Below are 14,406 nucleotides of genomic sequence, written 5' to 3'. Positions count from 1 at the left end.
ACAACCATCTCTTGATTTCTTTTATTAATGTCTCTCATCCTATAATAGTGTTTAAAAAAAAAAAAAAAAAACCAAACATTGTTCTTCCAATTCCCACTTCATGTTATCAATAATCACTTCACTTTGCCAAGTGATTCAAGATTTTAAGAAAAAAAGCAACTTTTTTTTGTTTTTTTTGTTTTTCGTTTTTTGTCTTTTTACTTTTTCAAGAAATCTTGATTACAACAATAATTTCTTTTTTTTTTAAATAATTTTCTTTAATCCAATTTGAGCCAAACACCTTCAAGAAAAGCAAAAGGCAACCCACTTTGTTTATCATTTATCAATCTGGATTGGTTTACATAACATGTTGGAATTCAATTAATTGGGTCACCATGGGTTCTCTTGAAAATGGATTCTTGCCATTAAAAAGAGAGCCTTTACTCAAATCTTCATCAAGAAATGAAAGAACCAACTCATTTGCTCAAAGACCCAGATCAAGATTTGCAAGATTCATGGTTCTGAAGAAGCTGGATTACTTGCAATGGATTTGTGCAGTGGCTGTGTTCATCTTCTTTGTGTTTGTGTTCCAAATGTTCTTGCCATTATCCACTGTGGACAAAGCTGCTACAAGTTTCTTGAACCAAAATGATGATAACTTTGATATGGGATTCAAGAATTTGCTTCAAGAAATTAGTGGGCTTGATTTTGGTGAAGGTGTTAAGTTTGAGCCCACTAAGCTTTTGCTTAAGTTCCAAAGGGAACATGAACATAAAGATATTAATAATAATAATAATAATAATAATAATAATAATAATATGTCTTTTGGAGGGTCAAGAAAAGTAGTGAGATTTGGGCACAGAAAGCCTCAGCTTGCTTTTGTGAGTATTTTGCAGTAATTTTAATAAATTTGTATATTTTTTGAGTAATAATCAAGTTCTTGATGGCATTTGGATTTGGGTGTGTTAAAGTTTTGATTTTTATTAATATTAATTCCCTTTTTTAGGTTTTTGCAGATCTGTTGGTTGATCCACAGCAAGTATTAATGGTTACTGTTGCAACTGCTTTAAGAGCAATTGGCTATGAAGTTGAGGTAATTTGAGTCTTTATGAGAAATTGACTGCTTTAATTATTTTAGTTTTCGATTAGAATGTTTTAATGGCGTAGTAATAATAATAATAATCTTATTTTAGTTCACTTATGTGAAGAGAAAAGATTCTTGCTTTAGATTACTTAAGATTTGGTAAATTGTATTATTAATGAATTTTTTAAAGATATTTTTATTAATTTGGTTATTACTTTCTCGTGAAGGTTTACTCGCTTGAGGACGGGCCTGTGCAAGACGTGTGGAAAAATATTGGAGTTCCGGTTAATATTGTGGAAGCTAATAATACAAAGATTATAATCGACTGGTTAAAGTATGTTTTGTGTTATTCTATAAATAATATGTTATCATATTTAATTTAAGATGTTAATTTAATGACCATTTGATCTTTGCAGCTATGATGCCATACTTGTTAATTCTCTTGAAGCAAAAGACGCGGTTTTAGGGTAAGTTTACCATATTTTGTCATATTCATTTTATGAACAAATAATTGCATAAACTTAATAAATTTACTTTTCAAAAGCCTTTTACAGGAACCGTTTAAATCGTTACCACTTATATGGACCATCCATGAAAAAACACTTGCCACCCGTTATCAAAAGTATGTTCTGGATGACCAAAATCAGCTCATTGATGATTGGAAAACCATGTTTCATCGAGCTACAGTTGTTTTCTCCAACCATGTCCTACCGGTACATTTATGACACACGTTCTTCATTTGTATGCCTGCGAGTGGACCGAACGAACACGAACTGAGCGTGTTCGTGTTCTGTTCAACTTTAACTAAACAAACGATCGAACACAAACAGTTAAAAGAAGGTAGTTTTCTTGTTTGTGTTCGTTCGTTATGAAAATGTTTGTGTTCGTTTATGTTCGTTCATTAACAGTATTAATGAACGGTTCATGAACGTAAACAAATGAGCATATCAACTCTAAAAGTAAATCTGTAAATGTAACCAACAATGTTTTGGGTCTAAAAAGTTATTAAAACTAGCTAAATTGTAATGAGCTTAAATAATCTTTATGCCATTTTAGTTGTCTTTGAAAAAGACTTTTAAGTATTACATTACTTGTATTATAAATTGTTTATTGGATTACATCGAAACAGAAGGCAAGCGGGCAACAAGCTGCGCCGCTACCCCTTTTTGAATCGCAAAACCCAATTATTTAAATAATTTAAATGAATATATTAAGAAGCATAAGCGAACGGACTTGAACAAATATAAAGTAACTAAAATAAATTAATATAAAGTATAAACGAATTTTAATGAACGAACATGACAATTTTTTTTCATGTTCGTTTAACTAAATGAACAAAGTATTTTTGTTCGTGTTCGTTCGTTTAGTAAATAAACTGACATAAATGAACTTCCCACCAAACGGGTCATGAATGGTTTCATTGAATGTTCGCTTCGTTTACAGACCTATTTGTTTGTAATCATTAAGATTTAAATGCTATACAAGAACTCATTTTTATTATTTGATCTTTGTTTTCAGATGTATTATGCTGCATTTGATGCTGGAAACTACTTTGTTATACCTGGATTACCATCTAAGGCTTGCAAATTGGATAACTCGATGACTGTTTCTAAAGAAAATCTTAGCGAGAACATGAATTTTAAAGCCCATGATTTGGTTATTGCTATAACAGGAAGTCAATTCATGTATAAAGGGTTATGGGTGGAACATGCACTCATTTTACAGGCTTTATCACCGCTTTTAGCCGAGTTTAACGCTGATGATAATTCAAGTCAACGTCTCAGGATCATATTCTTGAGTCAAGATTTGAGTGGTAATTACAGCACTGCCATTGAGGTAGAATATCATATTCCTGATATTACCTTGTACTGTTGCAAAAATGGAAAAGTTGAGACCTTTAAGGGAAATCTGAAATGGGTCAACCCAACAAGACCTGACCTGTTTCAGCCCGTATTGTATTGTTTTGTCTTTTGGTTCATACTCACTTAATTGTAACTTTTTTCTTAGGAAATTGCTTCAAATCTTAACTACCCAAGTGGCACAGTATATCATGCAGCCGTTGACGATGACGATGATGTGTACAAAATTCTTAGCATTTCAGATCTTGTGATATATGGGTCGTTTCTTGAAGAACAATCTTTTCCTGATATTCTAATAAAGGCAATGTGCTTTGAGAAGCCAATAATAGCTCCTGATTCAACAGTAATAAAGAAATATGTATGCTTCTAAACTTTCTATCACTTTTTAAGTTTTTATCGATTTGCAAACGGTTGCAAAAGTAAATTAAAAATAAGGAGTTAGTTATACAAATAGTGCTAGACCCGAATATGTCACAAAAAAATGTAAGGGCTATTTATGCATTTAGCTAAAAGAGTAGAATTGTCATTTTTAGAAAATTTAACATAAATTTAAACAAAAGTCAGATTAAAAACCGCATATAGTAAATGTGTTAGTTTTTATAGTTAGACCTCAAACTTGTTACTTTTTTCAAACCACAGGAACCGTTTATGTAATTAACTCTGTTTTTAATTTGTATTTTGCTTGTGCTAACAAAATATCATATTTCAGGTTGAAGACAAGGTCAATGGCTTTCGTTTTCCTAAGAGAGATATTAAGGTTTTAACACAAATTATGCTTCATTTGGTTTCAAAAGGAAAAATATCATCTTTAGCTCGGAATGTTGCATCAATTGGAAAACATACTGCAAAAAACATGATGGTTTTAGAATCTGTTGAAGGGTATGCTTCATTAATAGAAAATGTTGTTAACCTACCTTCAGAAGTTGCATCTCCAAGGGCCGTATCGGAAATTCCATCTAGTTTCAAAACCGAGTGGCAGTGGCGTTATTTTGAGGATATTGCAGATGGTAGATATGCAAATAGAAGTTTGAAGATTCAGCATTTCTTAAATGAGCTTGAAAATCGGTCAAACCGTACTCTGAAAGACGGTTTTACTGATGTGTCGGCCGATGATACGTTTTTGTATAGTATTTGGGAAGAAGAGAGGAGCGTTCAGACCGCATTGGCTAAAAAGAGAAGAGAAGAGGCTGAGGTAATTAAGAAGTGTTTGACCTTTTGACATAGTTTAAGTCAAAGTTTTTGACTTTAGACATAGTTTCAGTCAAAGTTTGACTTTCTATGGTGTGCTTTTGTGTAGTTGAGGGACAGAAGTGAGCAACCGAGAGGAACATGGGATGAAGTGTATAGAAGTGCAAAGAAAGCTGACAGGAATAAGAATGATTTGCATGAGAGAAATGATGGGGAGCTTGAAAGAACAGGTCAATTGTTATGCATCTATGAGCCTTATTTCGGTCAAGGAGCTTGGCCTTTTTTGCACAATGGTTCGCTTTATCGTGGTATTGGGTTGGTGAGTCGCTTTATTAATGTAAAGATTTGAACTTTTTTCCTCTTTTAGATGCTATAACAGATGCCAAGGTTGCATAACAGGTTAAGGCTGAAACGGGATTTTTAGTGTCGGAACTCGAAACGGGCCGGGTCTGGTTGGGATGGCCCGTTACACCCTTTTGTCCAAACTTTAAAAAAAGTTATTCACTATGATTAGAAAAGAATGTTATTACAGTTACAATCTAAAATAAACGAATTGCAAATTTGAAATTTTTTAGTAAAAATATTTAAAAATTAAAGTTGGTTTTTGTGGTGATCTTGTAGTCAACTAAAGGTCGAAGGTCAAGAACCGATGACATTGATGCACCTTCACGTCTTCCTCTTCCAAGCATGCCTTATTACCGTGATGCCCTTGGTGATTTTGGCGCCTTTTTAGCGATTGCTAACCGTATTGACCGTATTCACAAAAATTCTTGGATCGGGTTTTCATCATGGAGAGCTACAGCTAAGAAGGCATGTAAAGTTCTTTGATTCCTAGTTTTCATAAAAAATGCAACATTACATGTAATTTAACAGTATTGATTTATTTCATTTTATGTTAGTTGAAGGGTATCTTGGTTATAGATTTTTCTCTAAACTATCTATCAAGATTTCTTCTTTTATATCTAAAAGATTTGTGCTTTTGAAAATAAAAACAGGCTTCTTTGTCAAAGACTGCTGAGGTGGCTTTATTAGACGACATTCAAGCACACAGGCACGGTGACGCGCTATATTTTTGGATTCGAATGGACCAAGATCCAAGAAACTCTATGCAACAAGATTTTTGGACATTTTGTGACTCTATAAATGCTGGAAATTGCAAGTAAGGCTCGAAAATGTTTGGTTATTTGTGAAATGCCAACTTTAATATTGACAACATCAATTTGAAAACTTTTCAAGAATATGAGGTTTTATCTTTTAAAAATATCCCTGATGTTAAATGCTTGAATATTTGTCAACTGTCTAAAATTGCCATCAACAATTGTACTAGGTTTGCGTTCTCCGAAGCTTTCAAGAAAATGTATGGGGTGAATGACAACTCGACATATGTCCCTCCAATGCCTGCGGATGGAGGTTCATGGCCTGTCATGCATAGTTGGGCCTTGCCCACCAAATCTTTCCTAGAATTCGTCATGTTTTCAAGGTTCCAATGATGTTTTGGTGAACTTTTATTAAAAAAAACGATATTTACGTAAACAATTCTCTTTTTAATAAATTTTTGTTCTTGTAAATATTTTGCAGAATGTTTGTGGATGCATTGGATGCACAAATTTACGAGGAACATCATCAAACTGGTTTCTGCTACCTAACTTATCCAACGTAACCTTCGCCTTTCGAAACGTGTACTTATGCAAGTGGTCAAACGGGTTAATTGTCGCTGGTAGTGTATATCGATGCATAAGACCCCCTAAATAATTTTATTAAAAAAATCATATTATTATTGATGTAATGTAATTTACACATCTTTAAAGTAAAGTTAAACTTTTTGTACAAAAGATGTCTTTGATCAACCCAACCATGTTCATTCTTACCATTTTGGCCCGAACCTGTTTTGACCCGTTAATGCAATCAGTCAACTTATTTTGGCGTTTGATTTTAAAATGTTTTTTAGGACAAACATTGCTACTCGCGTGTTCTTGAGCTGCTAATAAACGTATGGGCGTATCATAGTGCAAGACGAATGGTATACATAAACCCTACAACCGGAACACTTGTAGAACAACACACTTTCAAAACCCGAAAAGGGAAAATGTGGGTCAAATGGTTCAACTACAAAACCTTAAAATCCATGGATGAAGATCTTGCTGAGGAAGCTGACTCGGACCACCCTAACCGCAGGTGGTTGTGGCCTTCAACCGGTGAGGTTTTCTGGCAAGGAATGTACGAAAAAGAAAGAAGTCAAATGAGACAACAGAAAGAAAAAAGAAAACAGAAAAGCAAAGATAAGATTCAACGGATCAAAAACCGTACACACCAAAAGGTTATAGGGAGGTATGTGAAACCACTGCCTGATAACGAGACAGTCGATAATTCAACTACTGTTTCAGAAGCAGTAAAGCTTCTTAGATAACATATATTGACTTTTTTTTTTGGTAGAAGTTATAGTTTTATTGGATCAATTCTTTTTGAAAATATGTAGTTTTTGTTTTTGTTTTTTTTATATTGATAAATTTTTGTTGTGTAGAACTGCATCAGTAGATGATGCTCAACTGTTAATGCATTGCCTTAATAGTTAAATGTATACTCATTGTGTTGCAACTACTCTTGATTCTTGCCTGGGGTGTGCACGTTTTGGGCTCAAACCGAACCAAAAAAAAAGAATCAGTTTCTAAGTTCTTAAAACGTTTGGTTTTGGATTTTTCAGCTTGGGTTTTGTTTCGGTTTAACCTTTTGGGCTTGATATTTTTAGGCCCAAAATAGTGAATTTGAGTTTTTTTTATCTTAATTAATGATTAACTGATTATTATATATTTGGGTTAAAATATTTGGGTTACATTATTTATTAAATTCTTATAAATTACTTAACATTCTAAATAAAATGAAAGACAAACTACGGCTCAATTTGTTTTTTTTCCACGTTTTAAATACGTGTAAAACCGAAATCAAACCGAAAATTCAGCTTTTATGAAAACATAAGACCACATCGTCAGTTTTCTCTAGTTTGGTCATTTTGGTTCGGCAAGAAAACAATCTTTGAAGACGGATTTGTAAAAACACTACTTGCTTTTACAGTAAAATGACTATGCAATAAAAATCTCATCTTTTGTGCCACAAGAAAAAACCATAATAGTTTAAACTTTAAAGAAACAGCAGCAAATCTTTGGAAGAACAATAAGTGGTTGCATCCAATGTTTTCAGACTTGGACCAGGCATTGATCCGGACGTCTTACCGGGCCAGAGGTCGGACCGGACATTGACGTCATAAACAATATATATATATATATATATAATTAATTAATTATATAATTTAAACTGGATGAAAATAAATAATATTATTTACGTTACTTTGTTTTCATGAGCTAACTTACCTCAAAGCAACGCGATATTTTTGACCAAGCTTCGTAAGTTCAGCCATCACACAGTCAGGAATACATGGAGTACCTTCAAAGGACCAAAATCGATTAAAAACCGATATTATGACAATCTTGATGTAACAAAAGTAATGATAGTATTAGAAACTTATATTTTGCATATAAGCAATTCGTCGTTCCTTTAAATCCTTTCTCCAAATCCAACTATATCAAAAGTAAGCAGCATTTAGCATTTTAGCTCAATTTCCAAATGAACAAAATGCAGTTAATCATGAGGATCTACATTAGCAAAGGAGTTTTTAAATTGACACCGGCCCATAAAATTTTAACACTAACCCCATGTAAAGATTTTCAGGGTTTGGTTTAAAAAGGACGAAGACAAACGACAAAAGCTAAAAATTTATACAAATATTGGTGTGTTGTGTATACGAGTGTGTGTGTGTGTTGGGGGGGGGTAACTTTGATGTTATTCACACAATAAAAATATGGATTGTGTTCGGGTTGAAATATTCAACCCATCATTCAAAACTTATTTCAAATATGAAAGTAATAATGAATAAATACAAATTGTCTTCATAACAAAAAATTATAGTTACGATATTAAATTCATGTATATATGTCTATACAATATATAATGAAGGAGACATTAGCAAATTAAGACACGTTTGTTTTAAGTAAAATACAAATATTAATACATAAGTTACAACTCACAAAACATGTTGAAATCAATTTCAAAATCAATAATATAAACTACGGTCTAACCGACGATTTTTTTCTTGTTAAAGAAACGGTTAACCGGTTAGACTGTGCACCTCTAGCATCGCGCACACATACGTCTAGTTTATACTGTACAAAACTACATAAAGTGTGGTTTCAAAAATATTACTGGGCCGGGCTAAGCCATTAAGCCCATAAAAAGTTATTCTTTCCTTTTTAGCCTACTTAACAATCTGAGAGGCGGCGGAATGAGACAGCCGACATGCTTACTGAAAGCAAAACGACAAACAAATGTAACAAATCAGATATGAACATGTGAGGTAATAGCCATTTTCGTTCATGTGGTTTGTTATTTTCGTCACTTCATTCTAAAGTTTGAAATTTTGTCAATTTTGTTCTTATAGTTTTAAACATTAGCCAATTACGTCCTTTCGTCTAACGGCTTCCAACTATGCCGTTAATTTAAGGGTATTTTTGTCTTTTTCCTGTTTATGTTTAGTTAATGGTCAGTTTCGTCCCTGTGGTTTAATACTTTTGCTACTTCAGTCCAAAGTTTGAAATTTATCAATTTTATGTTTAATTTATTCAGTTTTTTTTTTTGCTACTTTTGCTACTTCAGTCCATGATGGAATTCATTGGTAACGTGGTCAGGGTAATTCCCCAAAACCGAACTATACCGAAAAAACTAAAATCGTTTCTCTGATTAATGCATAATAGTTAGGGTTTAGAGATTAATATATTGTAGCAAACATCTGGATCGAAATCAACATTAGGTGGTTGAATATCCCGCATTTTCATGTTTGCTCAAGAAATCGATGCGCTAAATTGCATGTGTGTTCATCAAATCGTGGTATTGTTCTTGAATCCGTCGAATTCAACCCTAGAATTGTAGTCGATATGAAGAATTCAAGAACAACACCACGATTTGAAGAGCACACATGCGATCTAGTGTATCGATTTCTTGAGCAAGCATGGAAATGCGGGATATTCGACCTCCTGATGTGATTTCGACCAAGATGTTTGCTACAATATGTTAATCTCTAAACCGTAATTATTATGCATTAACCAAAGAAATGATTTTAGTTTGATCGGTATAATACGGTTTTAGGGAATTACCTTGACCACTTTACCAATGAATTCCACCATGGGGGAGAGTTTAGAAAATGTCTAGAAACTAAATACGAGGGGGGGTATGATTATTGTTATCGACAGAGTAAACGTAAACCTGTTTTGGTCGATGCTCGATGGTTTTGGGCTTGGATTATGCTCTTAAGGGCTATAGACAAAAAAAAAAAGAAAAAAGAAAAAAAACTGAATAAATTAAACATAAAATTGAAATTTTTCAAATTTTGGACTGAATTAGCAAAAGTATCAAACCACATGGACAAAACTGACCATTAACTAAACATAAACAGGAGAAAGACAAAAATACCCCTTAAACTAACGGCATAGTTGGATGCCGTTAGATGAGAGGACGTAATTGGCTAATGTTTAAAACTATAAGGACTAGATTGACAAAATTTCAAACTTTAGACTGAAGTGGCGAAAGTAGCAAACCACATGAACGAAAATGAACATTAACTCTTTATTTTTATTAAGAATATATTTTTAAAAAAAGTTAAAAGGGAAAAAGTGACGGTGGACTGTTGCTAGTCACTCCAGCCTAATTGCCGGTCTGCCACCCCTACAGTGCATTAATATTGTGTGCTCAGGTCCATAGCTAGTGTTTGTGGTGAAGTTGAACCACCTTTCATTTCACAGAGTTGACTCTCTATGTCATGGTTACTTCCGACTCCACTCCAACTATATCTGTATAGTTTCATTCTTTGTTTTTTTAGGCATTAATTTGCATTTACCTTTAACATCGAGTGAGTGATTTTAAGGGGTTGTTAATTGTTCATATTAATTTTGATGTTTTATTTATGACTTGCTCGGTACGCTATTAATGTGAAGGGTCAAGTTATTATATAAAAGGAGACAAAAATGAGAAGGATGAGAAAGATTTATAACAAAAAAAAAAACCCTTCAAAAAAAATTAAATAAAAAATCATAACTCAAAATTTAATAAAAAAAAAGTAAAAACACAAAAATGTTTCCATCGTCTTCTTTGTCCTAAAAAAACACAATGTTAAGGGAAAAAAATCATTGTCTTTTTGTTTATCATTGTGTTTTTTGCTTATTTTCGATATTGATTGTCTTTTTTTCCTTAACATTGTGCATTTTTTTTCTTGATTGTGTTATACTACTCAACATTGCGTTATATTTTGTTCAGCATTGTATTATATTTTACGATTTAACGTGTCTTCTCTTTTTTAGTCATAATTGTGTCTTTTGTTCATTTTCATCATTGTGCCTTTTGTCTCTACATTGTGTCTTTTCGGGTTTTTTTTAAGAGAATGATAAGGGAAACATTTTTGTTTTTTTAATTTTTTTACTTTCTATTTATATTTTGATTTATGATTTTTTTTATTAATTTTTTGAAATTTTATTTGAAAAGTTTTTTGTGTGATCACAAATCCTTCTCACACTTCTCATTTTTGTCTTCCTTTATATTTTAACTTTTCCCTAATGTGAAAACGTACCACTTTGAGAAACTCCTTTTAGTTAGGTATTACATTTGAGACCATAAAATCCGAAACCTTAACTTTCGGCACGTGCAATTGTACCAGGAGCCAGCCGCATAAATAGTATCTTCCTAATCACAACAGTAAAGAAAAATATATAACATAAGGGATAGGTTAAAATACAAAGTAAACAAAAAATAAGAAGTGTGAGAAGTAATTTATTTCATTTATCTTAGATTTGAATGATTGTGATTAATTTGAGAATAAAAAAAATGATATAAAGGGCATATATGAAATAATCCATATTGTTGATTTTCTCTCTTCACATGCAATGTACATGTCAAGTTACCAATCATTTTAAAAGTTCATAACTTTTTCATACGATAATTATTTAAAAAAAACAATTACCATAATAACAAGCAGTTTTTTATTTTTAATATGAGTACCATATTAATATATAAATATAAAATAAAAAAATAAATGAATTTTATATATTGTCTTATTGGTTTGTCATTGTTTTTTTAATTGAGTTTTCTATACGTGGTCATTGTGTTTTTTAATCATTAGTCATTACACATATTAAAGATAAAATTTTAAAAAAATGTATGTCATTGTGTCTTTTGTTCGTCATTGTGTTTTTATGATCATCATTTTGTCTCTTGTTCATTATCGTATATTTCTACTCATCGTTTTGTTTTAGTCATTGTGCATTATGCTCAGGCCATTGTGTATTATGTAATTACCGTTGTGTTTTACGTTTCAGATAATTGTGTAATATGTATTCACCACTGTATTTTACGTTTTATGTTATTGTGTAATATGCATTAATCATTGTGTTTTATACTTTTATATATTTAATATAGTTGTTATTTTATCATTATATTTACATGTTAGAATTACACAGCGGTGTTATTTTATTTTTACAATTTTCAGATTTCATCACTTAAAAAAAACACACACAATGGTAAGCATAAAGAAACAATGATAAATAGAGGGACACAATGATAAACATAGAACACAATGACAAGACACAATGACATAATTTTTTTTATTTTTATAAAGCAAATTCATACTCATATTAAAGATAAAAAGCGCTTGTTATTATGGTGAACTTTTAAAAAAAATGTCGAATGAAAAAGTTATAGGCGTTTTAAAATGATTGGGGAATTGACATATGCATTGCACGTAACTAGAGAAAATATGTGTTTTTTCTTTTATGCATTACTCTTTTGGTCTTCACTTGACACGTGACAATAAATTATGACTTCTCATCATTCTCATTTTTGTTACCCTTTATAGAATAACTCAATCTTGTATCATAAATGTTAAATAGGTAAAAGATGTATTATTTATACTTTCTTGAATCTATAAATGAGCATTCCCACATAATTCTCTATACACATCTATATAATTATACTAAAAATCATATTTTTTCTATCTTAATTTCAATTAAATTAATAATATTATTTTATATATTTTCTTTCTACTCCGCTCAATAGCGCATAACCATTTTCAGAAAATATTAAAAATTTATCCGGTATAAATAGTAACCCAAATTTAACTTTCACACGTTACATCTTCTTTCTCCTATATCCATTTGACAACCACTTATAATCATACTATATTATTTGCAATACTTGCATATTTAAAAGAAACAGACTGGGAATGCTTTAAAAGGAAAAACCTATTAAGCTTTTTTTTAAAGGACATCTAGTCTCTACATTTGAAAAACACTCTGTTGTAAACGCTATGGATCTCGCATACCCGCTGTCTCGAGCCTTGATAAGATAAGGGGCGGTTTTTTCGCTTTTACTATGAAAAGATTTTTGCAAATGTGTTAATATATAAAAAATAGTGATTTTTGCTAATTAAATTATGAACTCTTTAATAGATGTTTTACTATTAATAGACAACCACATGCTATGCTGTACGCATGTAGTGTAACTAAGTTTTTTTTGGACATACTATGATAATTTAAAATTTTAACTTATTATCTTGATATTTCAAAGATTTTTATATGAAAAAGGTAAATATCACTAGTTACCATTTTTCTTGAAAGAGTGACGATATGTAATAACATGATATGCTAATTAATATACACATTTTAGTAGTGTATCTACTTGTGTTATGTGTTCTCTTCCTGCATCTTAAGTAAAAATGGCAACACAATACATGTGTTTCTTATTCAAGACATGAAGTTTAAAACAAAAGCGTCACCAATTAATAAATTGCTTAAACACGATAAAGAGTTTTATGCATCTATTGTTTATTCTATCTATTAGTGTGATCAAAACATATCAAAAGCCGTTGGAATCACAATATCAATCATGATATGTAGTTGGTTCATAGCATAGGATCTAGTGACCAACTATTAACTCGTGGGGTGTTGTGAATCACGATAAGGGTTCATGACATATGTGTTCATGACATATGATATACGAGTGTTCATGACATATGATATACGAGTGATATGCCGTAGAAAGGTTGTAGTCTATGCCTAATTTAGTGTTCGTTTTAGGAAGTTGAGTCTTTCTGTCCTTTTAGTGGCTTAAAAACCACATCATCTTCATACTTTAGTCATGTGATTATCATGAAGCATGGTTACCTCGAGTAATAAAAATGATGTGAAAAGGGTAAAGTGATTTTATAGAAACGGTGAAATGTCTAGGAATGCTTAACACATAAAATGTTTATATAGCATATCTATGATTCTAGGGGCAAGAATTGAGTTTGAACATTAAGAAATGAGATTTAGAGTAATTTAAACGTTAGTATACTAAGGAAATTGGTCTTTGGATTCAACGGTACGGGAGTGATGGTTAAGGCTTGAGATTTTTGAGGTCTCAGAGTCGAAGCCTGATTCAAGGGGGTTTTCTCACCATAGTGGGGCTTCTCCGTAATGATATTCCATGGTGAGTCAGGTCTGGAGCATCAAAAATCAGTATGAACCATCTCATATCAGCATCAGGGTAGGTTCCAAATGCGATAAAAAGAGTTTTACAAAGGTGTCTTTTTAACCTTATTGTGTTTATTTCTCGATCGGTTTGAAATGAAATTCTAGGTTGGAAGTCAACAAAAGAATACATGTGTGTGTTTCTAATAAAAAAAAGTGATGTAATTTGTTTATTTAAAACTTTATTATATTTAAAAAATTATTTTGGTAAAGAAAGAGTTTTTTTTTTAATTAAAGGTAACAGAGCATGTGGCTTCGTGGCGATCTCAATTTGCTTGCCAAATGCCAACCCTCAATTTCTCTTATTCTCACCAAATATCTCATACCTTTTTAATAAAAAAGAAAAGAGAAAATTACTGCTCAAGTCCCTGTGATTTTTAGGCAGAGTCACTTTTCGTCCCTGATAAAAAAATGAACTGTTTAAATCCTCGCCGGAGACAACGACGGTGGCATGTCGGTTAGGTTTGGAATGAGGGGAAAGAGAGATAGAGAGAGATGGTGTAACGATATTAGGCAGACGGAGGCAAGTTGCAGGTTTCTGGCATGATGCGGCCAGAGAAGAAGGTTGACGTCTGCAAATCACTTACGGGGTTAACATCCGTTAATCACGGTCCGTTAAAAACAAATACCCCTTTAGTTAGGACCGCCACCAGCTAAGTTTAAAGTTGAAACTGCTATTTGCCAGTATGGAATA

General features: G+C 32.1%; 1 protein-coding gene across 1 annotated transcript; it reads left to right on the top strand.

Moving 5' to 3' along the window:
* The first annotated feature begins 374 nt into the window (after window positions 1-374).
* Window positions 375-6,585, top strand: LOC143629036 (uncharacterized). Its single transcript, XM_077098425.1, has 14 exons — window positions 375-860; window positions 986-1,072; window positions 1,291-1,397; window positions 1,480-1,530; window positions 1,608-1,776; window positions 2,582-2,899; window positions 3,071-3,280; window positions 3,632-4,114; window positions 4,220-4,429; window positions 4,732-4,920; window positions 5,106-5,269; window positions 5,438-5,590; window positions 5,689-5,765; window positions 6,057-6,585. Exons 1-14 carry the CDS (start codon window positions 375-377, stop codon window positions 6,515-6,517), a joined length of 3,165 nt encoding a protein of 1,054 aa, XP_076954540.1. The 3' UTR covers window positions 6,518-6,585.
* Window positions 6,586-14,406: the final 7,821 nt, after the last annotated feature.

This window comes from Bidens hawaiensis, unplaced genomic scaffold (genome assembly GCF_021521415.1).
Source record: "Bidens hawaiensis isolate Kalapana, Puna unplaced genomic scaffold, B.hawaiensis_p1.1 tig00005142_1, whole genome shotgun sequence".
NCBI lineage: Eukaryota > Viridiplantae > Streptophyta > Magnoliopsida > Asterales > Asteraceae > Bidens > Bidens hawaiensis.
This window is presented reverse-complemented; position numbering and strand designations above follow the sequence as displayed.

What these genes read in the sequence shown, in the direction of transcription:
- LOC143629036 (XM_077098425.1), top strand. Translation starts at nt 375, where the DNA reads ATGGGTTCTCTTGAAAATGGATTCTTGCCATTAAAAAGAGAGCCTTTA. An exon ending in ATTATAATCGACTGGTTAAA is followed by an intron (nt 1,398 to 1,479) that starts GTATGTTTTGTG and finishes TGATCTTTGCAG; the next exon opens with CTATGATGCCATACTTGTTA. An exon ending in AGAGAAGAGAAGAGGCTGAG is followed by an intron (nt 4,115 to 4,219) that starts GTAATTAAGAAG and finishes GCTTTTGTGTAG; the next exon opens with TTGAGGGACAGAAGTGAGCA.